Consider the following 24,884-nt stretch of genomic DNA (forward strand, 5'->3'; position numbering starts at 1 on the left):
TTTATTGGAGAAATGTTGGAGGGTATGGTAGGATGTCCCTGTTTTAATTGGATAAATGTTGGAGGGTGTGTTATTCCACTTATTATTTCGGCCTGCAAACTTAAAAGAATCTTTCATTCCAACTGAGACTCTTGTTTCTTTTCATATTTGTAATAATTTTGGCATGCAGAATACACTTGGTCAATATATTTGCATGCGTTCATCTGAACGTTTAATTTTTAATTTTTATGTAATGGTTGCAGTCAAAGATGCAACTCAGTGCAACTAGGCTAAACAGTTTAAAGATGAAAACATTCTGTTATACGGAGTAGAAGTAAACTTATTAACTGGGTTGTGAAGTTCTTTAAAAATGCTGCAGCTTTGAAACTTTAAAAAGGCAGCAATGGTTGTCTCAGGGCACCTCTCTTGACTGTCTCCCACCACTTCCAGGGATTCAGGCACTTTTGGTTTGCTCAATTAAATTGGATTAATTTATTATTTATTGAATTATATACTGCCCTATACCCGGAGGTCTCACGGCAGTTCATAGAAGAAAATCAGCAATGATTTGCCTTAGCACAACTAATCCATTACAAACGGGATCAGAGTTGTTTGCGTTTTGAAAAGTTATGGGAGGAATGCACTGAAAAGTGTGGGATGAAAAATGGTGGGAAAATATATGAATACCCTAGAAGTAAATTAGTCTTATTGTCTTAAAACTGCCCATCAATAAAGGCTGGATATAGCATATCCAACTCTATACATTATACATACACAATAAAAACCATGTAAAAAAATTAAATCACAGATCATCAGCTAACTATTACAGTGGTACCTTGGGTTACATACGCTTCAGGTTACATACGCTTCAGGTTACAGACTCCGCTAACCCAGAAATACAGTGGTACCTCGGGTTAAGAACTTAATTCGTTCCGGAGGTCCGTTCTTAACCTGAAACTGTTCTTAACCTGAAGCACCACTTTAGCTAATGGGGCCTCCCGCTGCTGCCGCGCCGCGAGAGCCCGATTTCTGTTCTCATCCTGAAGCAAAGTTCTTAACCTGAGGTACTATTTCTGGGTTAGCGGAGTCTGTAACCTGAAGCGTATGTAACCAGAAGCGTATGTAACCTGAGGTACCACTGTGGTACCTCGGGTTAAGAACTTTGCTTCAGGATAAGAACAGAAATCGGGCTCCGGCGGCGTGGCGGCAGCAGGAGGCCCCATTAGCTAAAGTGGTGCTTCAGGTTAAGAACGGACCTCCGGAACGAATGTTTTCTTAATTTGTACAGATGTTTTCTTAATTGCAAGCATAAGCCTGGCAGCACAGACAAATCTTTGAAGGTTAAAATATAAGATGCCTGCTGAAACTTTATTAGGAGAGCATTCCACAGGACTGGGCAAATGACGCTAAAGACTTGGTTTTCTGCTGATGCGAAATGAGCTGCACCAACTTGTGGGATGGCCAGTGATGCTCCAGATGGTTTCAGCAATTGAGCTAGGATATAAGGGCTCAGGCAGTCCCTAAGGTACCCCGGAACTAAGTTGTTCAGGGGTTTGTAAATTAATACAAGACACCCAATTGCAGGGATGCAGTTGAGTCACTTTGCATCTGGCTCAAAGCCCAGCCACTATTTTGCATGTGAGTGATGGGTGGATCTCTATTAAAAGAACAGGGGCAAAACTGGTTTTGCAGTCCTGAAGTCTATCCAACTCTCTCATGTTGCTTTCAGGATGGGCAGCTGTACACGCCAATATTTGTTTGCTTCTTTCTTTGTTTAAAAGATTAATAAACTATCTTTTAGAGTAGCTACCATAGAAGGTAGCTTCTAAAGTATAACCTCACGGAAACGCCGTTCACCTTCCCACCGGAGCGGTACCTATTTATCTACTTGCACTTTGACATGCTTTCGAATTGCTAGGTTGGCAGGAGCAGGGACCGAGCAACGGGAGCTCACTCCGTCACGGGGATTCGAACTGCCATCCTTCTGATCGGCAAGTCCTAGGCTCTGTGGTTTAACCCACAGCGCCACCCGCGTCCCGATATATTGGTTTACCTGGTGATATATCACAATCTTGAGAACCAGTTATCGCCCAGCCCTACTCCACATCTTCAGCTGCAGAACCAGGGTGGGGGGAAAGAAATGGGTGACATAATGATGCCAAGTTGCATGTTTCCATAAGTTCACAGTGCGGAGTGAGGAGGGAGAACATGACACAGGGCTGCCATTTTTAGTAGCAACCTTATGTTCGTTCGTCATTGCGTCTAGTTATGCCCTTAGAATATGCCCTCTACATCACTCTTGATCAGCTTCCCGAACATTTAAAAAAATGTTCATATACAACCTTTAAATAGTGTTTGCCTAACATCGTCCCAAATAGCAACCATTGGGGGGGGGATCACTGTGTGGAAAAGGCTCTAAGTCAAGTTTCGTTTAAAAAGTGACTAATCGACCTTCCCAGCTATAAATAAGACGCCGGGCTCCAGTGTGCAGAGCCGAGCCTGTGTGTGCAAGTGAGCACCTGTGCCAAGGACACAGGCCATGCACTTCTGACAGATTCTGGCATGCAGCCAAGCAGCTCGGTGCATAATGTAGGAAAAAGCCACCCTTTCTCTTCTGATGAGGCTGCAGGAATGCAATTCCGCTTGACAGCTGAATGTCAAAAGGAGAACATCGCTGAGCAGCAGAAGCTTCTGCTCTCTTTATTTCGAGCGCTTGAAGGAGATCACAAACAGATCCTTTATTTGATTCCATTTGTATCCCCATCCTCCCACCAAGGACACATTTTTATTTGCACAACAACCCTGAGAGTCAGATTTATTGCAGATATTAATATTGCACACTTTGATGCATGAAAACGGACTCGTTTTTTGGGAAATAAAACATTGTCAAGGCCCATAAGTTTAATTAAAGCCTTACTTGCAGAACATTCATCATAACATAACAGAAACATCCAAATAACTCCATAAGACATATGGCAGTCCAAGGCATAAACTCAGCATCTTCTTACAAAATATGAAATAATTCCAACAGACCTAGAAGCAGAGATCTGTTTCTCCCCGCAGTCTGCATCCTGCCTTAGGTTGTTTACCTGGAGAACTTCATTTTCACCCACACTCTCACAGTCTGGGAACCAAGAACTTCTTCCAAGATGGCGAATTTGCAATTTAATACCTTTCATGTGATCTAAGGTTAAAACACCACGTCATAGCTACCTGAGAACAAAAATAGTTAAGTATCAACCTATCAATGAGTTCAGAGAGTCCTTTTTGCTCTTAATTTATCTGCAATGGAATCTTCCAGTTAAACTCTTTTACCAATATACATAGCCATTCCCATTTCAGTGTGAATTAAATCAATTATACTTACCAAGATTAGGCTGACCTTCCCAAAGCTACTCCAGTGTGGTTCTTGAATGAGTGAGGATTTGAACCCAATTATTTCCTTTGCAAGTTTAAAACTCAATCCAGCACACCAGCTTTTACCCTGACTTGTGTATGGAAAGAGGCAAAATAGATCCACTTCCATTAGAGTCCATCTTGAAAGCAACTGAATTTCCATGTAACAGGGCTGTCTTTGGGAAAATGTTTATTATCTTTGCCCCACTTACTATGTTTATTGCAATTACTGTATGAAATAGTCTTGTACAAGTGCCGCAGCCACTTATTGGCTAGTGCCTGTAACATCATCATGGCAAGCTAGCATATGCCCACACCATTTTACGTACTTTCTTAAAAGTGTATTGCCATTGTGAATGTAGTATAGTGGCCATGAGACTGAGCTACGAACCAGTTCCAGGCTCACCTCTCTCACGAACCCTGAGCAGGCATTAGTCTCTCTGTCACAATCTGTATTATGGGGATAATAGCACTGACCAACCTACGGTACAATGCAAGGAATGCGTTGTAATTTTATTACATAATTTCATTCCGGGAACATAAGCTACTATCTGGCCATAATATATATATACTTAAATAAATAAGATGATGCATGTGAAGGACTTTGTATATTTAATATTTTATTGATTTTGTTTTAAAAAGTGCAAACATTACAAAAAGAGAGTAAACAAAGAATAAAAAATGTAAACCATAAAACGTCACAGCCAGGAGGGACAAAAGCACAAAGATACAGCTCAGCTTCAAAGGGATAATAATAAAGTACTGACTCATAGAATGATTCCCTTTACAAGATATATAAAAATAAAAGTACTCTCCACCTGGGAGTTCCATCATTATTAAGAATCAAGGTTCCACAAAGTCTCAGATGAGCCAGGCATTTTGCATATACCAGTAATACTGGGGGACAATGTGCCTCAATATTTGTATAAGAAATAAAATCATGCCGTATAGCAAAAAATGGTCATTCGAGCTCTGCCCTTTGGACCCGTTTAGATTACAAGATACCTGTTCAAAGAGGGCAATTTGCCAAACCTTTGAGTACCAGCAATATGTGAAGGACTTTGAAGTCCTGGCAGCAGTTATGTGGGGTATCAGGCCAAATGCCTTGTATAAACTTATTGTGTGTGTGGCAAATGTGCATATATTTGTTTTATTGCTACTGGACAAAGAGCGGCAAGAAGCTCCACTGAACACTGAAGCCCACCCATCAGCCCTCCCTTAACTAGCCATTGCACATATCCTTTTAAGCCTATTTTTACTGCATGAAAGGATAGGGACTTGTATTTTGCTTGACAGAAAACAGACATTCTTAGGATCCTGAATTCTGTGCCCAGTACCAGTTTCTTCATTTTGGGCATCTTACACGGCAGTCCTATGTAAATCTACTAAGAAATTAAGTCCCAGTGATCCGTACTCCTAGGAAAATATGCCTAGGTTCCCAGCCCAAGTCATAGTATATAAATGGCTTTTGCTGTGCTGCAGGAAGTGATGTAGGAATGGGAAGATTCAAGTGATTGAGAGCCCAAGAATGGCTGGATGAGACAAGATGCAGGTTGGGACCCACTGGTAAACAAGTGCAATTCAAGTTGACTAAGTGGACAGAGCTCATTGAGTTGATTAAGTGGACAAAGTTTATAAAAACAAAGGAAAAGAAACACATCCATTCCACTCTGATGAGGTCCAAAATCATGGTGAGAAGCCATGCTTGGTGGGACTTTCCTTCATGGCCGCTTATTCTTGACAAAAGGCAAAAGAACTACCCGTATTTTTCGCTCTATAACACGCACTCGACCATAACACGCACGTAGTTTTTAGAGGAGGAAAATCCGTAGGCATGCCACCCGTAGGCATTCCCTCCATAACACGCACAGAGGAAAAAAGTGAGTGTTATGGTGCAAAAAATACGGTATTTTAAGCAAGGGCTGATGTCTCGGTAAACAGACTGTGAAGAATAATGTGTTTCAGCCTTGTCACAACTCTTTCACAAGGCCCTCAGCATACAGCTTCTGCAACCTCTGATGGGCACATTCAGCTTGCAAGCGAGCCTCTGGTTCAGGATCCCAGCAGTCCTCGAGGAGCTCCTGTAGACAGGCAGCAGCCTAGGGAGAAACACAGAGAAGCGGCAATGGGTGTCAGGAGACACAGAGAACTGGAAGAATCATTAGAGTGGGAAGGCATTGCAGGGGCAGATGTTTGGAACTGTATGTGCTCCAGAAGATTAAATGTTGCCTTTAAACATGACTGCAAAAAAACAACAACCTATTTGTCTGCAAGTGAGATGGGCCTCTTCACATCCCTCCACTGGCTTGCTTCCTCCTCTCACCTCCAGCTCAACAGTCCTTGCTTTTGCCTTCAAGGTTTTCCTCAGGCTTGCCACACCCTCTTCCCATTCTTATCTCCGTACATATCCCTGCCTTAGACCTTCGCTCCCAGATCTCTGCCATCTTCAGCTTCCGAAAGATCTCTGGCTGTCTTAAAATGAATGCTCTTTTTGCTGACCTCAAGCCGACTCCAAGGTTTTGTGTTGGCCCCCCTGCCAGGGAAAAGGTTGGAACAGGAGATCGCTGAAATGTCCGGGGAAAATCTGGACATATGGCAACTGATGTCAGAAGTCTAGATGTCTAGGCTTTGGCGGATTTCGAGTTTTGCTCAACAACTTTGTGTCCGGATTTTCACTTTTTCAAATATGACAACCCTACTTTAATGGCTAGCAAGCAGGCTTCTAAGTAACACAGTGGCTGACATTTTATATATTTAAAAAGACTGGCAGCCATTTTGTCATCCCCTTTGCAGTACCATAAACGACTGACAGGGACGCGGGTGGCGCTGTGGGTAAAACCTCAGCGCCTAGGACTTGCCGATCGTATGGTCGGCGGTTCGAATCCCCGCGATGGGGTGAGCTCCTGTTGTTCGGTCCCTGCTCCTGCCCACCTAGCAGTTCAAAAGCACCCCTAAGTACAAGTAGATAAATAGGTACCGCTTTATAGCGGGAAGGTAAATGGCGTTTCCGTGTGCTGCGCTGGTGCAGGTTCGCCAGAGCAGCTTCGTCACGCTGGCCACGTGACCCGGAAGTGTCTCCGGACAGCGCTGGCCCCCGGCCTCTTAAGTGAGATGGGCGCACAACCCTAGAGTTGGACACGACTGGCCCGTACGGGCAGGGGTACCCTAAACGACTGACATACTTCCATGTGGGCAGACAATGTTTTCGTTTCAATCATCTGCTAATATCGGTAGGCTGATTCACAAAGTTGCTATAAACTGCGAGAGATTCCGAGTCTTTCTGCCTCCGTATTAAAAACACTTCCCTCCCTCCTCTCCCACCTGCAGTTCAAGTTTTCATTATCATTCCTTGACCAAAAATGACTCTGCCGCACTGGGGCGAGATTTGTTGCCCTAGAATGACAGAGCTCTTTGAATCCACTTTAATTGTGCAAACCCAAAGTTCTGCTTCGCAACTGAATCGCTCTCGCAAAATACTGACGTTCTGGAGGCGTCTCAAGATTTCAAAACCCTTAGCAGATTCTCAAGCAGGACCCTTTGGGAGAGTGTTGTAAACAAAAATTGCCCTTTTCCCTTATGGGGTATCCAAGAGCCCATATAGAGTCCTTACATAGGTTCCCTATTGGTAGGAGAAGATAACAGAGGCCAACCAGAGAATATTGAGAAGCAAAGCAGCTAGTAAGCCTGATCTTTATTGATCTGTTGCAACAGGGTGCTCCCCTCACCCGCAGGAGAGGAGGAGGAACCCCGAAAAATGGTGCGCAAGGCCTTATAAAGACTTTTGAAATTGCCACCCTGTAGATGGCACCCCCAGAAATATCATACATACATCACAGAAGGGGTGTAACCTAAGACCACCCCTCAAATATATCATATCTACATCACAGAAAAGGCGGTCTTAAAACAGAAATTTGAATGTTGTTTTTCTCCTGTCATTGTTTATCTCCTGTCTGGCAGGTTACTTGATTGGATTGCCTGGGTAGCCTGGCCAGTCTTTTGTAATGATAAATACTTCGTTCCTGGGCCAGGTCACAGGCTCACACCCTATTCATATCTTAAATGTGCCCTTAAGACAGGATTTCTGAGGAAAGATACAATGGGAGGTTTCCCACTTTGACCTTGCAGAGAAAACATTTGCTCACTTTAGGAATCAAAATGGTTCCAGGTCGGTCTTCCTGTGCTGATCTATGTACGTGCTTGGATGGTACGTGTTATGTACTGAAGTTCTCACCCTGGGCCAGCAGGGGGATACTGTAGATAGTTATGCAAATAAGGGATCGAAAGTGACGTTCAGTGATTGGATAGTTTTAGAAAATTGTTACAGTTACGTTGTACTGGAGCTCTATATAAGCAGGCTGACTGAACCCTTCAGTTCAGTTCTGTTCTGGCCTGTGAATAAGCAAGAGCTGTTTGAAGAATCGCTGTGTCGTCTGATATGTTCGCCCACAACTTAACAGTACACTTATGAACATTTAACATATATCTAAGACCTCAAAATTCCTATCACAAGAGCAAAGACCTTTCTTTACCTTACCTGCCCAATTCTCCTCCAAGCAGCTGGAATGGCCGGCCGACCTCTTTCCACAACAGCCAGACTCCGCAGTTGACTATATGTAGGGTTGCTGCCCAGTTCTGCTTCATAGGCCAGCTGGAACTCAGGAACCCTGTTTTCTGGAGAGAGGCAGAAGCCGGTGAGGTTGAAGACGGGGCTCACTGCACTACCCAGCATCCCACAATCTAGAACCTGTTCATACTTCAGAGCCCCCGTTCAGAGACTGCTAAATATTATTTCTGCATGGCAGCTGTAACGTCTGAAACGGCTTTCAGTGAGCTCAGCCTAGTTGTGTGAGGGCGAGTGAGTGTCCATGCCAGCATCTCTCAGCCCTGCTGTGAATTAGGTCAAATCACAGAGGTTATCCAGTGTTATAGTTAGTGTGTTGAGTCCCACCAAGTGGAAAGGATTTTTTTTTTTTAAGCTTTCATGCAGGAGCTCCATAAAGTGCCTGTAGTCTAGATTTGGAGGCTTAATCACTCTACTAACCCAAATATCAGTGGTAGATACAGGACTGGATTTAGGTTTGATGAGGCCCTAAAGCTACTGAAGGTAATGGGGCCATTTATATGTCCAGCTGTCCTTCTGTCAACAACAAATTGTGTTGAATATATGCTATATGGTAATTTATGGACCTAAAGCTAAAGCCATTTGCTTTAATATCTAAATATTAAATATCTATTAAATATTATTAAATTTAAATATCTATTAAAGCCATTTGCTTAATATCTAAAGCCATTTGCACACAAAAAATAATATGTATTTTATCAAAGTAATTGTTGAACTGAAATACAATTGGAAATGTGCACCCAGGGTTTTTTTCCTTTAATTTTTTGGGGGGGCCACAAGAGAGTGGAGCCCTAAGCTATAGCTTATTTAGCTTATACGTAAATCCAGCACTAGGTAGGTAGAACCAAAAAACAGACATCTTCCCTCACGGAAGCACTTCAGCTTGGAGGATACGGCATGTTCCCAGCATTCAAGCTCCAACATATTTACTGGGGGGGTGGGGAGTCCTTCTTTGCCCAACTAGTGGAGCTGCTGTGTATTGAGGTTCCTGTCTTGAATATCTTTGGTGAGTGTCATGAACAAACATTGGATGCTACCTTTGATAGTGTGGCCTGAAGCAGGGTGGTGTTGCTTACTGCTGGTAACCAAGAGGCAAGGAATCCAGTGCGGTGTGGACACAGCAGCAGACCCAACTAGGTACTCCTGCCACTGCGCTCACACCACACAGACACCCCAACCGCCACTGCTTTGGGCCCTGATCCCTCTTAGCTACTCGCAACAACCTGAACATGGGGAAGCTTGATGAGCACTACCATACGACTGGCCTTTGACATCACTGATGGCATCCCTGCCCCTCCTGGGTAGACACTCTGGGCCAGCTCCAGTTTTGAGAGGACAAAGTGCTCTCTTGGGATCCCTCTGCTTTGCCAGTGAACAGGCCCAATGGCAGGCTTACCTGGTGATGATGGGCAGCAGCTCATCAATGAGAACCAGGTAGTGTGGAGCTGCCGTTTAAATCTGCTACAATGCCCTTCCCATAGCAATCATTCTGGGTCACTGTAGGAAATTTAAGAGGCCTGCAGATATAGGGCAGTATAGAAATTTAATGAATAATAAATAAATTTAAATGGTGGCTCCACGCTTCCTGGTGCTCCCTGTGTGGGATGGGTTTTCATGGGCAGAAGAGGATCTATTAATTGCAACTTATCCCTTCAGGCACCTATGTGTGCCGGTTGAATAGTTTCAAAATCCCATCCTTGGCAGCAAAATTAAAAGCACAGGAATTGTTTTGAGCACGTGAAGCTAAGAAAGTAATCTGGTTTCCTTCCCCCTTCTCACCCTGCTTAACAAAGAATTAGGCGAAAACTTGGAAAGTAAGTTTAAAATTGAGATTTACTTATATGCATCAGTTCACAGCAATGGCAGCAGTAAAACCTATGCAGGCAAAATACTTATGTTTACAGTATAACCAGTGTCAGGCATGTGCCAGGAGATGGAGCAAGCACAAGACATGGCTGCCCTCATGGCTGGTCAAAAGGAAGTGAGAGAGGAACAGGAAGCACTATATGCTCCTTCCTTTCCAGGAGAGAAGGGGAAATGACATCACACAGAGCCCTCTCTACCAATTGTATTTCTATAGTCTGAGTCTATATATTATAGTCCGCCTATCAGCAATACAGCTCTGTAGAACTAACTCCTCCTCGTGCTAACTAGCAAAAATATGCATTCTTAGGTTTGGCTGTTTCCACACCTTAAGCACTGTAAAACTGAGGCTCAGGGCAGGCTTTAGCGGTGGGGCCCCAGCCCCCGGGCCCTAGGAACAGGCCGGGGACTCCAGGTGCCAACCATGTTGTGACTCAGCAAAGCCATGACTCATAAGGCTGATGAACAGGACAACTATCAAGGTAAAGTGAGAAGGCTCTTGTCAGGAACAATATAAATGTCTGAAGAATAGAGAGAGGGAAAGGATCCAGAAAACTGTGTGAGAATGGGAGATAGTGTGAATACCAGGATACAGTCATACCTCGGGTTGAAGTTGCTTCAGGTTGAGTGCTTTTGGGTTGTGCTCGCACGGCGACCCGGAAGTAACGGAACGTGTTACTTCCGGGTTTCACCGCTCACGCATGCGCAGACGGTCAAAACGACGTCACACGCATGCGCAGAAGCGGCGAACCGCAACCCGCGCACGCACAGGTGTGGGTTGCGTTTACTTCAGGATGTGAACGGGGCTCTGGAACGGATCCTGTTTGCATCCAGAGGTACCACTGTATAGGGCTGCCATATTTCAAAAAGTGAAAATCTGGACACAGCTATTTTAAAGGAAATTCACCAACATCTACACTTCTGACATGGTGATTTCCAATTCCCGCCAGGACACTGTTTCCGGCTATGTCCTGGAAATTCTGGGCATATGGCAACCCTCCCAAGATACCCTCACGCCTGGAGCTCAATCCCGTCCCAAAAGCTGAGTGCGTGAGCAGAAAACGCTTGTTTTTCATCAACAGCATGCCATGCCCTGGAACTGTCACCAGGTGGTAGCACAATCCACACCATCACCCTCACTTCAGAAGCCATCCTGTTTCCCTGCATCTGGCAGTGGGACCTTGAGATGGAAGTTGAGGCCACTGTCAAATGGCGGAAGCATCTGCAAACCAGGTGACAGTATGCCTCAGGGAGCAGAACCCACCTCCTAACTGTGCCAGCGGATCAAATAGCTATAGATCAGGAATGAGGAATCTGTGGCCCTCCAAGTGTTGCTGGAGTCCATCATTCCTGCCCATTGGCTCTGCTAGCTGGGGCTGATGGGAGATGGAGCTCAACAGCAACTGGAGGCAGGGCCGGCTCTACCTAGAGGCAGAGTGTGGCAGCTGCCTCAGGTGGCAAATTTTGAGGGGTGGAAAGTCGCTAGAAAGGTGCATCATGTAGTCTGCCCTGCAGCTCCTAAGCTAGCTTGCTGCCCTGGCATGGCCAGTGCACCAGTGAAGCAACCCTCCTCAGGCAGCATACTCCTGTCACCCCACCAGGGTGTGGGCCCAGATTTTGGGGGCAGGGGAGCACTGCTGGCACATCTTGCCTCAGGCACCAAAAGGTCTCAGGCCAGCCCTGTCTGGAGAGCACACAGGCTTGTCACTGACGCTGCTGACGGCCAGTGTGCAAGAGAGCCAGACCACTCTGCAGCCATGGGCAAGGGCTTTAGGAGTTAAAAGAGCACTTGTCCCATGAGAGCTTTTTGAACTCCCCAAGGTGGAGCAGGTGGGGAGTGAGCCAGAAGCTGCTACAACTGCAATGCTCTGTGCTCAGCCTCACCATTTGTTGGCTTGTTGCATTTGTGAAAAGCTACAAACATTTTTTGTGGAATGACAGAGGCTGCTTCCAGATGACCTGTTTATTGGGCCTTCCCCCAAACTTGTTTGCAGGGAGATTAGACAACAGTCAGCTATTGGATTTATTTGCAGTGAGGTTAGACGATGTGTTATCCTCCACTTTCCTGCTTGTTTCCCTGTGACTTTCCTTATTGCAAAATGTCTAGCCTTTTGGTGGCTCTGTTGTGACATACCCTTCTCCCCAACTCTAACTGCACAATCCAAATTTGCCGGTATGTGACTGAATCCCACCCAAAAATAGAGACAGCCTGGAAGCGCCCAGAAATAGGAATAATGTTGATAAAAAAGATGCATGGGGTGATGAAAAAAGGTAAAGGACCCCTAGACGGTTAAGTCCAGTCAAAGGCGACTATGGGGTTGCGGCGCTCATCTCGCTTTCAGGCTGAGGGAGCCGGTGTTTGTCTCCAGACAGCTTTCCAGGTCATGTGGCCAGCATGACTAAACCGCTTCTGGCACAACGGGACACCGTGACGGAAACCAGAGCACACGGAAATGCTGTTTACCTTCCCACCACAGTGGTACCTATTTATCTACTTGCACTGGTGTGCTTTCAAACTGCTAGGTTAGCAGGCGCTGGGACAGAGCAATGGGAGCTCACCCTGACATGCGGATTCGAACCGCCAAACTTCTGACTGGCAAGCCCAAGAGGCTCAGTGGTTTAGACCACTGCGCCACCCGTGTTCTGTAATGGGGTGATGACCTTTGGGGCTGTGGATGAGCAGTACTAGGCTGCCTCTCTCATCCTCTCTTTCGTTTGCTCACCTGGGAAGAGTGCAGAGCATCTCATCAGGCTTTCCCACAGCACCAGTGCCATGGAGTAGACGTCAGCCTGCCTCAGTGCCGAGCCCAAGTCTTGCAGGTTCAAGCTCTCGTCCAGAATTTCAGGAGCCATGTAGCGTGGAGCCCCTGCCTAGGGAGAATGTGGGTGAATTATGACACCAGCTGCTTAATGCAAGCTTTGGATAGGAAATGGTAATGCTCAGAGTTGGCACATCCTGCCCTTGTACACCCTGGGCCAAAGCTAAATGGAAGGAATTGAAATCAAATTTGCAGGTGACACCTAACTGGGAGGGGTAGTTAATGCTGCAGAAGACAGAATTAGAATTCAAAATGACCTTAACAGATGGGAGAACTGGGCGCAAGCTAACAAAATGAATTTCAATAGGGACAAATGTAAGGTTCTGCACATGGGCAGGAAGAACCAGGTGCACAAATATAGGGTGGGGGATACCTGGCTTGCTAGCAGTACATGTGGAAAGCATCTAGGGGTTTGGGTGGACCACAAGCTGAACATGAGTCAACAGTGTGATGCAGCAGCAAAAAAGGCTAATGCTATTCTAGGCTGCATCAGCAGAAGGATTGTGCCCAGATCAAGGGAAGTAATAGTACGCTCTATTCTGCCTTAGTCAGACCACACTAGAAATACTGTGTGCAGAAGAGGGCAACCAAGATGATACAGGCATCATGTTTTAGAGTTCTGTCTTCCAGCCAGAGAGAGACTTGACTTCAAACCCCTGCTGAAATGAATCACATGGTGATGATGGGCCTGTTCTGCTCTCTCAGCCTAAACTACCTCACAAGGTTGTTGTTGCTGTTATCACTACAATTTATTACCTGACCTTCACCCTAAAGTCCCAGGGCAGGTTGCAGCAATTAAAATACAACAGGAGAGAAAACTGGGACAACCCTGAGTGGCTTGGAGGAAAGGTGGGGTGTAAATGTGAGAAGGAAATAAATTCTGTGAACTGAATAAAGGAAGCAGACTTTGCATATTTTGAGCAATTTCCTTAGCCAGAGCAGCAGGCAGTAAGTTTTGCAAAGCACTGAGGACTCCCTTGCCCTACGCAGCCCAGTTCCAAGGCAGCTTATAGAATCAATATTTATGTCATGTGGCACATAGCTGTGTCCTCTATCGCTTTGCTGCTGCTTTGTCCCCGCAACATCTCCCTCTGTCTAATGGTTGAGCAGCCCTGCAATTGCCACCCCCACAATCTTCTTGTACCCCGATATTGCCAAGCCTTGATGCTACCCCTATCCAAACTGCTTCTCGTTCCGTTCAACCCCTTAGCGATGCAGGTACCTTGCGGACAATGCCTTCCGTGGGGCCCTCTCTCCACGCCTCGTGGCGCGCAGGTAAAGTCATGGCGAGGCCGAAATCCGTGATGACGCAGGTCCTGTCCTCCCGCACCAGCACATTCTGGCTGCTCAGGTCTCGGTGTGCCACCCCAGGTTTATGCAGGCCTGGTACCAAGACAAAGGGTGTTAGCGGTGGCATGGCTGACCCAAAGCTCAGGCTTCACCCACCATGAATTTATCAAGACAATGAGCAGCGGGGAGAAAGCAGAGAGAGGAAGAAACAGAGCACAGGGTTGCATGGGAAAAGGTTTGACCCCCCAAGCATTCCCACTTAAAAGATTTCAGGTAGACGGGCGACTTTCCCAGGTTGATGAGTCCCATCCGACTGTTATAAGAATCTTAAGGTCTCAAACACAGAATATTCATAATGCACACATATCTAAATATATGAACCATGTTTCTGAAATAGCATGGGAGAGCAATCCTGAAGCCATTTTGACTCTCCCAATGACCTCAAATATTCCTCTGCAGTAAGGGAGGCAAATGGGGAAAGCCTACCCATTGTCTTTTTGTTTGCAAAGCCTGTTTTAAGGGCGTATTTGCGTATGAATAAGGTGAGTCTGTGACCTGGATTCAGGAGCTAAAGTATTAACCATCACAAAAGAATGGCCAGTCAGCCCAGGCAATGCAATCAGTGACCATTATCAGGTATCTTGGCAAGCAGGATTTTTGCTGTAGACCGCCTCCTTCTGTGATGTATGTATGATATTTAGGGGTGTTGGTCTTGGGCTGCAGGGTGGGCAATTTCAAAAGTCTATAGAAGTGCTTGCGCACCATTGTTCAGGGTTCACCTCCCTCCTGCGTGTGGTGAGTGGGGACCCTGTTGCAACAGTTTAATAAAGATCAGGCTTACTAGCCGCTTTGCTTCTCAGTACAATGGTACCTCGGGTTAAGAACTTAATTCATTTTGGAGGTCCATTCTTAACCTGAAACTGTTCTTAACCTGAGGTACCACTTTAGCTAATGGGGCCTCTTGCTGCTGCTGCGCCGCTGCACGATTTCTGTTCTCATCCTGAAGCAAAGTTCTTAACCCGAGGTACTATTTCTGGGTTAGTGGAGTCTGTAACCTGAAGCGTCTGTAACCCGAGGTACCACTGTATATTCTGGCTGGCCTCTGTTATTTTCTCCTACCAATAGGGAACCCACTTAAGATCTCTATACCGGCTCCAGAATACGCCATAAGGGAAAAGGAACAGTTTTTCTTACAACATGACCCTCATTTTCCTCTACAACTCGTGCAGAAAGCGCCTTCTTGTCCATTGGGCCCACTATTGGTCTCACCCACTCCTTCCACTGGAACCTGTCCTTGCATGTAGGGGAATCCGTAACTCACCGTTTAAGACCCATCAGTTGCCCTCACCTGGTTTAGCCAGCTAGTCACAGCTGTTCCCACGGGGTGGCTGCTGTCGCTCACAGCTTCTTGGAGCCACAGATTAGAGCAATGAGAACATTGGTGGATAAACTACCCAGAAGGAGGACAACATGTTCCCCACCACAGGTACCGCCCCTTCCCATACATCTAAGGAACAATAAAACACATGATGATGATGATGAGCACCCCTGGGCCCACTGCCTCTTACCTTCCTTCCACAGCTCCTTGTGTAAGAAAGCAAGGCCCTTGGCAAGGGAGGACCCTAGCTTGAGAGTGACGTCCCAGGAACAAACATGTTGCATGAGGAAATGCCGTAGGGACCCCTGTGAAGAAAGCACCATGCAACTCAATGCACATAAACTAGAGCAGTCCGACAACTGCAAATGTGTGAGAATTGCAGAACTGAGAAGACTGCTGACTGTGAGAATAAGGCTTTAGCTGGGGACTACTGTACTCCTTTAGAGGGATGCAGGTGGCGCTGTGGTCTAAACCACAGAGCCTAGGGCTTGCTGATCGGAAGGTTGGTGGTTCAAATCCCCGAGACAGGGTGAGCTCCCTGCCAACATAGCAGTTTGAAACACATCAAAGTGCAAGTAGATAAATAGGTACCGCTCCGGCGGGAAGGTAAATGGCGTTTCGTGCACTGCTCTGGTTTGCCAGAAGCAGCTTAGTCATGCTGGCCACAGGATCCGGAAGCTGTACGCCGGCTCCCTCGGCCAATAAAGTGAGATGAGCGCTGCAACCCCAGAGTCGTTCCAACTTATAGAACAAGAAGGTAAGCACATAAAATGCACCGTGCTGTGCTTGTAATCAGGCAAATAATGTTTGTGCATTATTTTATGCAGGCAAATATTTGCTCCAGACACACATGTATAAATTGCCACTTGTGTGCACCATTGCCTGGGCACAACCTGAATCATATCACTAGTATGGCACTCACCAACGGGTAGAGTGTCAGCACCAGGAGGCCCCCCTGTTCCTTGTGTGGTCCTCCACACCCGGCAGCCACAAGCTGCACAACGTTGTCATGGCTCATCAGCGGGAGGCTGTGCACAGCCCACTCGGATGCAAATTGCCGGTAGCACAAAGCAGGGAAGGCTTTAATGGCCACAGGCTGCTGGCGGAATGTTCCTTGCCACAGCTTGGAGAACTGCCCCTCATGGAGAACCTGTGGGGCAAAAAGAATTTGGGTGAAAGAGCCTTCCTCAACCCGGCGCCCTTCAGATGCTTTGGAATACAATTCCCACCACCCCCATCTGGCATGAGCAATAGTAAGAACCGACCTGGCCCATCATCGGAGGCCCTTCTTTGTGTGCCTCCTCCATGAGAGGTCCATAGGGCAGCAACAAGAGAACGGGCCTTTTCTGTGGTGGCCCCCTGGTTGTGGAATGCTCTCCCCAGGGAGGTTCACTCGGTGCCTTTGTTAGATATTTTTAGGTGCCAGGCAAAAATATTCCTCTTCTCCCGGGCCTTTGTGTGGTGTAGAGCCAGGGTGGTGTAGTGGTCAAGAGCGGTAGACTTGTAATCTGGTGAACCGGGTTCGCTTCCCCGCTCCTCCACATGCAGCTGCTGGGTGAACTTGGGCTAGTCACACTTCTCTGAAGTCTCTCAGCCTCTTTCACCTCACAGAGTGTTTGTTGTGGGGGAGGAAGGGAAAGGAGAATGTTAGCCACTTTGAGACTCCTTCGGGTTGTGATAAAGCGGGAGATCAAATCCAAACTCTTCTTCTTTGCCTAATTAATTAATTATAAACTCGTGTGTGTGTGTTATTGTTTTAGTTTGTTACTGTGCTATGTATTTTTGTGTTTTTATATTGTAAACCACCCTGGGATCCTTGGATGAAGGGCAGTATAAAAATGTAATATAATAATAATAATAATAATAATAATAATAATAATAATAATGCTGCAATACATCTGGAGAGGACCAGTTGGGGGAAGGCTATGGCAAATTTTAGCATACACTTCCTAACTCTAAGCACAGCCCTGTTTGTTGTTGTTGTTTAGTCGTGTCTGACTCTTTGTGGCCCCATGGACCAAAGCACACCAGGCACTCCTGTCCTCCACTGCCTCCCGCAGTTTGGTCAAACTCATGCTGGTAGCTTCAAGAACACTGTCCAACCATCCCATCCTCTGTCGTCCCCTTCTCCTTGTGCCCTTAATCTTTCCCAACATCAGGGTCTTTTCCAGGGCGTCTTCTCTTCTCATGAGGTGGCCAAAGTATTGGAGCCTCAGCTTCACGATCTGTCCTTCCAGTGAGCACTCAGGGCTGATTTCCTTAAGAATGGATAGGTTTGATCTTCTTGCAGTCCATGGGACTCTCAAGAGTCTTCTCCAGCACCATAATTCAAAAGCATCCATTCTTCAGCGATCAGTCTTCTTTATGGTCCAGCTCTCACTTCCATACATCACTACTGGGAAAACCATAGCTTTTACTATACGGACCTTTGTTGGCAAGGTGATGTCTCTGCTTTGCCCTGTATAGCAGATCCCATTATTCTTGAAATGCACAATTTAAGTTCAAAAAGCTGTTAATCTGGAAGACATTTTGAAACTGAGCATACCTTGCTTTCTACCCCATGTGATCGTCATCTCACAAACCGTGCAAGCTTCTAGTCTTTGTGGTTAGAGTGGGGAAAGACAGAAGGGCAGCGACCCTCAGGGCATAAATACAAGCTTAACAGCAAAGGCAACCCCTCTCCCCCACTTCCTAGAGAATAATTCTGGGAACTGTAGTTTTTTGCCGGTATTCAGAATTCTGAGTTTAGCCGTTCACAGAATGCCTCCACACAGATGAACCTTAAACTGGATTTTGCTCCAATCAGTTTGCAGCACAACTGTTCACAGTGGTTGGAATATATAATCAGTTTAAAAATGGCTTTCTTCTGCTTTCTGTACCAGATGAACAACTCTCATACACGGCACAAATAGCACACTAGTCATCAAAGGGTGCTTTCTTTCCTTCCGGGTGTCTGTTGGGACAACACTGCCATCACAAGTCAAGCCTTCTCTTTTGCAATCATGACAAAGAAATACAACAGCAGGGGTGTGGGGGTGTGGAGCTACTTTTATGCCATTGATGCGTCAACATTAGATAGATGGATGTCAAACAGGAAGTCGAGGAGAGCCTTTATGAGTAAGGCAAATGGACATTCCTCTGGCCCATATCAGTTGTATGACAATAAGGTTACCAGATTTTTTTCAAAGAATTCAGGGACACTTTTTAACTTCAATGGGTTTTGTATGGGGACTTATTTGTAAATCCTGGGGCTGTCCCCGGGAAACGGGGACGTCTGGTAACCTTATATTACAAAGCAATTAAGAAACAGCCCCTTTAACTAGGGCTGCTATATGTCCGGGATCTACCGGACATAGCCAGGATTCGTCCATCAATAATGGTGTCCAGGTGGAATTTCAGAAAAGCCACCACAGTGTCTGGGGACTCCCGGGCGTATGGCAGCCCATATTGGAAGTGTTGATTTTTTGGTGAATTTCTGAAAAAATAGTTATAAAGCTTAAAAAAAAATGGAGATCTTTCTTTCTATTTCTTTCTTTCTTTCTTTTCTTTCTTCATCTTTATTGGAAGTACAAAAAGTGCATAATTATATGTGCACTAAACATGGTGAGACGTAAAGAAAAAGCAAAAGAGAAACAGAAGGGAAAATAAAGGGGGGAGGAACCCAAAACTATATATTTTACAAGGTTGTTATTATACTTCACCTGATCTTAACCTATTACAGTATTTTTAAGAATGGATTCCAAATGTGACTGAATTTGTCCATGGCAAGCCTGCGTTTATATGCAAGTGGTTCATATGTTGCAAGTTTGTATAAGCCTTCAATCCAATCGTAGAAGGGAACTGCGTTTTTTATTTTTCCAATTCATCGGTATGAGATCCAGCGCCGAGGGCCTTCTGGTGGTTCCCTCATTGCGAGAAGTGAGGTTACAGGGAACCAGACAGAAGGCCTTCTCGGTAGTGGCGCCCGCCCTGTGGAACATCCTCCCTTCAGATGTGAAGGAAATAAGCAGCTATCCTATCTTTAAAAGACATCTAAAGGCAGCCCTGTTTAGGGAAGTTTTTAATATTTAATGCTGTATTGTTTTTAACACTTGATTGGGAGCCGCCCAGAGTGGCTAGGGAAACTCAGCCAGATGGGCAGGGTATAAATAATAAATTATTATTATAATATTATTATTAATATATTGGTCTTTTTGCTGTGGTAAGGGCATGGAGATTGTCCGGATTTTCAGTTTTTGAAAAACGGCAACCCTACTTTAACGTAACTTGAAGCAATTGGGATTGTAAGGAGAAGGCAAAAACGACACAGGAGCGTGCAGCAAGGTCAGATGCAAAAGAGAACAGGGCTACTGCACCAGAGCCTGCCCACCTATGAAGCAAAGTGAGGCAACTGCCTCAGGCGGCAGGATCCACATGAGCAGCAGATCTGGCCTCCAAGAAATGCACTGTCTGCGCTGCCATGGTGCCAGCAACAGCTGCAATGCACTCCTTGGAGGCTGGATCTGCCGTCTCCTCAGTAGTGTTCCCTCCTTTTGGAAAAGAGGAGATGCTACTGGTCTGCTCCCACCCTGTTCCTCGTGTTTATATTTATTGCCTGCTTGTTACTGACGTAGATCTTCCCTCATCCCTTCTTCCCCTGTGGGGAGGAGCGCCATTTTGTGTTTTGCCTCACGTGCCCAAATGCATTGGGCTGCCTCCGAAACCAGGTTGGCGTTTCCCACGGATAAAGCAAGCAAACTAGGGTGACTCTCAGTGGGCCCATGGTCCCCCACAACTGATACCTGAAGGAACTGGAGATCTGGAAGCTCCTGTGTGGGCAGTTTCCTCTCGGTTTTTGGCTCCGAGCTCGTAGTCACCTTGGTGAGCTCACCGCTTTCTTCTGGGCTCAGGAGCACAGCAAGGACTTTCCACTGCCTTAGAACTACAAGGAAAGAAAAATATATTTGCTCCTGCAGCAAGACACGCGTCCCAAAATTATCAAAGTCCTGCACAAATTACGCAGGCGTTCATATGTTTGCCTAATTTGTACTGCTGGTCATGGGGAGGGGCAAAGGCAACGAAGAGCCATGATCCCTGGCCACTAGAAATCCTGCTCAGCCTTTCCTCACCCAAACTTGAAATTTCAGTGAGGTATGTAGTGGTTTTGGGACGCGGGTGGCGCTGTGGGTTAAACCACAGAGCCTAGGACTTGCCAATCAGGTCGGCGGTTTGAATCCATGCGACGGGGTGAGCTCCCGTTGCTTGGTCCCAGCTCCTGCCAACCTAGCACGTCAAAGTGCAAGTAGATAAATAGGTACCGCTCCGGCGGGAAGGTAAACGGCGTTTCCATGCTCTGCTCTGGTTCGCCAGAAGCGGCTTAATAATGACCCAGAAGCTGTATGCCGGCTCCCTCGGCCAATAAAGCGAGATGAGCACCGCAACCCCAGAGTCGGCCACGACTGGACCTAATGGTCAGGGGTCCCTTTACCTTTATGTAGTGGTTAAAGTGTCAGACTAGGACCTGGGAGCAGCCAAGGTTCAAATCTTCACTTGACCATGAAGCTCACTGGGTGACTTTGGGCCGGTCACTGACTCTCAGCATAACCTACCTCACATGGTTTGTTATGTACTAAGCTTAGATCCTAGAACAATAGGCAAGTAGGATCGTAGAATGCAACAACTGATTGGCCTGCAGGAAAAGACCAATCAGGCCCCAGGAAGGAAGCAGAATCAGCCATTGTGTAAATAATGTATATAAAAGCCTGAGGTTTGGGGGGCAATTAAATCACTGTTTTACAAGCTGCAATAAAGAGCATGAAATCACTACAGGATTCCGAGTATATTTCAGGGTTGTTGTGGGAATTAAAAGGGGATGGGGAGAATCACACACCCCACCTTGAGCTCCTCAGAGAAAAAGGTGGGGCATAATAAATAATAAATACATTCAGGGCTTTTTTTCAGCCAGAACTCACAGGAACTCAGTTCCAGCACCTCTCAGGTGTGCGCCACTGCCTTTACAAGACAACAAGTTCACGGTGAGTTCTGGCACCTCTTTTTCTAGAAAAATAGCCACGAATACAATGCATTGCTCCCATATCTTGGCTACTTTTAAAAGATCACATTTGGTGAAGTCTTGGCTTGTGGCTGCTACATGAGAGTGTGTTTGCTTCTCAGAAATAAACTACACACACATACCCATTCCTAATGTAATGCCTGTAATAATGACAAGCACAGCGTGTGAGAGATCCTTTGAGAGGATCTAAGTGCGACAGTGTTCGGGATTGTGCCAGGTTCCAGATTCTGTGGAAGCCTTTGTACGTACTGTATTTTTCGCCCTATAGGGCGCACCTAGGTTTGGGGGGGGGGAAATAAAGGAAAAAAATTTATTTCCCCCCCCCCCCAGGCTTGGGGCTGGGGATGCCCGAGCTTCCCCTGACCCTAGCCCCCAGAACAGGCTGCTATCTGCAAGCCTTGGAAGCCCGGCGGGAACTCCCGCCGGGCTCTCCAGGCTTGCGTATATCTGCCCGAAGCCCGGGGTGCGCTGCTCAGCGCACCCCAGGCTTCGAGGTGCAGGCTGCTGTCCGCAAGCCTAGGGAGCCCGGTGGGAACTTCCGCAGGCTCCCATGGCTTGCGGATAGCTTCCTGAAGCCTGGAGAGCGAGAGGGGTCCGTGCGCACCGACCCCTCTCGCTCTCCAGGCTTCAGTGAAAGCCTGCATTCGCCCCATAGGACGCACACACATTTCCCCTTCATTTTTGGAGGGGGAAAAGTGTGTCCTATAGGGCGAAAAATACGGTATGTTTGTACACACAGAACTCCTCTCAGTGCAGACTGTTTGGGCCGTAGGCATGGATATCGGAGTCAGGGCTGGTCAGCACTCCCTACTGGTCTAGTCAGCACCGCCCTGCTCCTGCCTCTCTAAATAAGAACACCAGAACAGCTGCTGGATCAGGCCAATAGTCCACGTACTCCATGGTGTTCTCATGGTGGCCAACCAAAAGCCTGTGGAAAACCCACAAGCAGGATCCAAGCGTTCTGCTGGCTTCCAGTGGTACAGTTGTACCTTGGTTCTAAAACACCTTGGTTCTCAAACGCCGAAAACCCGGAAGTGTTCTGGTTTTCGAACGTTTCTCAGAAGCCGAACGTCCGATGCAGCTGTCAGCTATTGTTTCCGGGGCGTCTGCACCAATCGGAAGCTGCGCCTTGGTTTTCAAACATTTTGGAAGTCAAATGGACTTCTGCAACGGATTAAGTTTGGCGCTTTTGTTTTTGCTATTTATTTTGCGTTTTTGAGGCTTTTTCGGTTAATTTGTTTTTGTGACTATATGAAACCCAGTTCAGCTACTGATTGATTGATTGATTGTGTGACTGCAGAAATGGATAAAAGCGCTCCCCCCCCCCATCCAAACAACGACTATCATCAGTGCAGGTAATAAAAAAGTTTGATTTTAATTTTTATCATCTACAATACTGTCTTATTTATTTTATAGTACAGTACTTTGATTATTACTTTCATTTTATGGCTCAATGGTCTCGCTAGATAGTAAAATTTATGTTAAATTGCTGTTTTAGGGGTTGTTTTTAAAAGCATGGAACGCATTAATCCGTTTTGTATTATTTTCTATGGGAAAGCGCGCCTTGGTTCTGGAACGCTTTGGTTTTGGAATGGACTTCCGGAACGGATTAAGTTTGAGAACCAAGGTACCACTGTATTCAGAAGCATTGTGCTGCCTCCCATAGACTTCTCTTCCATGCGTTTGCCTCATTCTCTTTTAAAGCCATCCAAGTTGGGAGTCATCACTGCCTCTCCTGTGGGTGGGAGTTCCATAGTTAAGCCATGTGTTGTGTGATAGGAATTTTATGGTCTTAGATATATGGTAATGTTCATAAGCGTACCAACCAAGCACGTACATAGATCAGCACAGGAAGACCAACCTGGAACCATTTTGATTCCTAAACTGAGCAAATGTTTTCTCTGCAAGGTCAAAGTGGGAAACCTCCCATTGTCTCTTTCCTCACAAATCCTGTCTTAAGGACACATTTAAGATATGAATAGGGTGTGAGCCTGTGACCTGGCCCAGGAACTAAGTATTTATCATTACAAAAGACTGGCCAGGCTTCCCAGGCAATCCAATCAAGTGACCTGCCAGACAGGAGATAAACAATGACAGGAGAAAAACAACATTCAAATTTCTGTTTTAAGACCGCCTTTTCTGTGATGTAGGTAGGATGTATCTGAGGGGTGGTCTTAGGTTACACCCCTTCTGTGATGTATGTATGATGTTTCTGGGGGTGGTCTTGATCTACAGTGTGGCAATTTCAACAGTCTTTATAAGGCCTTGCGCGCCATTTTTCTGGGCTCCTCCTCTCTCCTGGGGGTGAGGGGAGCACCCTGTTGCAACAGATAATAAAGATCAGGCTTACTAGCTGCTTTGCTTCTCAATATACTCTGGCTGGCCTCTGTTATTCTCTCCTACCAATAGGGAACCTATGTAAGGACTCTATATGGGCTCTTATCCAGTCCATATCACTAGCCCAATCTGCATTGCTACCCAGAAGACAGCAAAACAGAAGTCACTGTTTACATGCTTGGAGAGAGCTGGCTGGAGGTAGTGCAAGGCCAGTGGGTTTGGGGGGTCATCACTGGAGCCCCTGCTGAGTTTTGGGCATCAGCTGGTGCCCAGCAATGCTGACTCCTGGCGCCCATTCTGTGCGTTTGGGTTTTCTATGCAAGGCAAGCAGAGAGTATGCTGTCGCCGTTCTCTGAGCAGCCTGCAGATGTGCTCCCTTCTTCCCTCACCTCTAGCTGAATGTTGCTGTGTAGCAACCCTTATTGCAAATGATATACAATGAATTGAAGAAAATGTTCCATTTAACATTTGTTTAAAAACCCGAGGCATTTTTGTTGGGGATCATAGGGAAAAACCTGCCAAAAAAGTTGAAAAACATTTTCATGTATGCGACAAAGGAGTTCTGGTAGCACAAGGATGGAAGACTGAAGAAACCCCAACTAAAGAATCATGGCAAGAAAAATTGACGGACTATGCAGAACTGGCAAAATTGACATATAAGCTACGGGACAAGGATAACTGTGATTTTAAGAATGAATGGGAACCTTTCGCAAAGTATCTGAAGACGCAACAAAGCGAACTGGACTCCTTGGCAGGTTTTGAATAAACATTCACAATTTTTTTACTGATAATAATCAGCTAAACAGTTTGAGGATCTATACAACTTTGTAACATGCAGAAAATAGCATTATTGGAGAAACCAAAGACTGGAACTGAGGGAAGTCGGGGGGTGGGGTAGGGGGTGGGTTCTGTGGGGGGGGGCAGGGAGGAAAAATGGGGGGGAATGATATGTTTTTGGATAATATGTTTTGTTATAACTTTGAATTTAAAAAAAAAATGTTTTTTAAAAAAGCAAATGCCTTGCTCCCACCCAGCGGCGTAGCGTGAGTTGTCAGCACCCGGGGCAAGGCAAGTAATTTGCGCCCCCCCCCCAACCCCTAACCTGCCGATCTGAGTCGAGTTGCTGCTGGCGCTGCCGCCCAAACCACG

At 46.2% G+C, this 24,884-nt stretch overlaps 1 protein-coding gene and 1 long non-coding RNA gene across 2 annotated transcripts in view; one reads left to right on the forward strand and one right to left on the reverse strand.

The window, feature by feature from the left end:
* Positions 1 to 3,975: 3,975 nt before the first annotated feature.
* The window catches only part of AMHR2 (anti-Mullerian hormone receptor type 2), a 35,657-nt gene continuing 14,748 nt past the window's right edge, over positions 3,976 to 24,884 (reverse strand). The window contains exons 4-11 of the mRNA XM_080994699.1: positions 20,128 to 20,267; positions 16,269 to 16,496; positions 15,537 to 15,651; positions 13,901 to 14,061; positions 12,583 to 12,730; positions 7,910 to 8,046; positions 5,283 to 5,474; positions 3,976 to 5,132 (exon numbers count right to left, since the gene is read on the reverse strand). Coding sequence (XP_080850825.1) covers positions 5,346 to 5,474; positions 7,910 to 8,046; positions 12,583 to 12,730; positions 13,901 to 14,061; positions 15,537 to 15,651; positions 16,269 to 16,496; positions 20,128 to 20,267 — 1,058 coding nt within the window. The 3' untranslated portion in view covers positions 3,976 to 5,132; positions 5,283 to 5,345. The remainder of the gene's footprint in view (positions 5,133 to 5,282; positions 5,475 to 7,909; positions 8,047 to 12,582; positions 12,731 to 13,900; positions 14,062 to 15,536; positions 15,652 to 16,268; positions 16,497 to 20,127; positions 20,268 to 24,884) is intronic.
* The window catches only part of LOC308471154, a 36,927-nt gene continuing 20,782 nt past the window's right edge, over positions 8,740 to 24,884 (forward strand). Inside the window, exon 1 of the long non-coding RNA XR_013982717.1 lies at positions 8,740 to 10,341. This is a non-coding gene — a long non-coding RNA (uncharacterized lncRNA). The remainder of the gene's footprint in view (positions 10,342 to 24,884) is intronic.

The sequence above is a fragment of the Podarcis pityusensis genome (genome assembly GCF_964106645.2).
Source record: "Podarcis pityusensis genome assembly, chromosome: 2".
NCBI lineage: Eukaryota > Metazoa > Chordata > Lepidosauria > Squamata > Lacertidae > Podarcis > Podarcis pityusensis.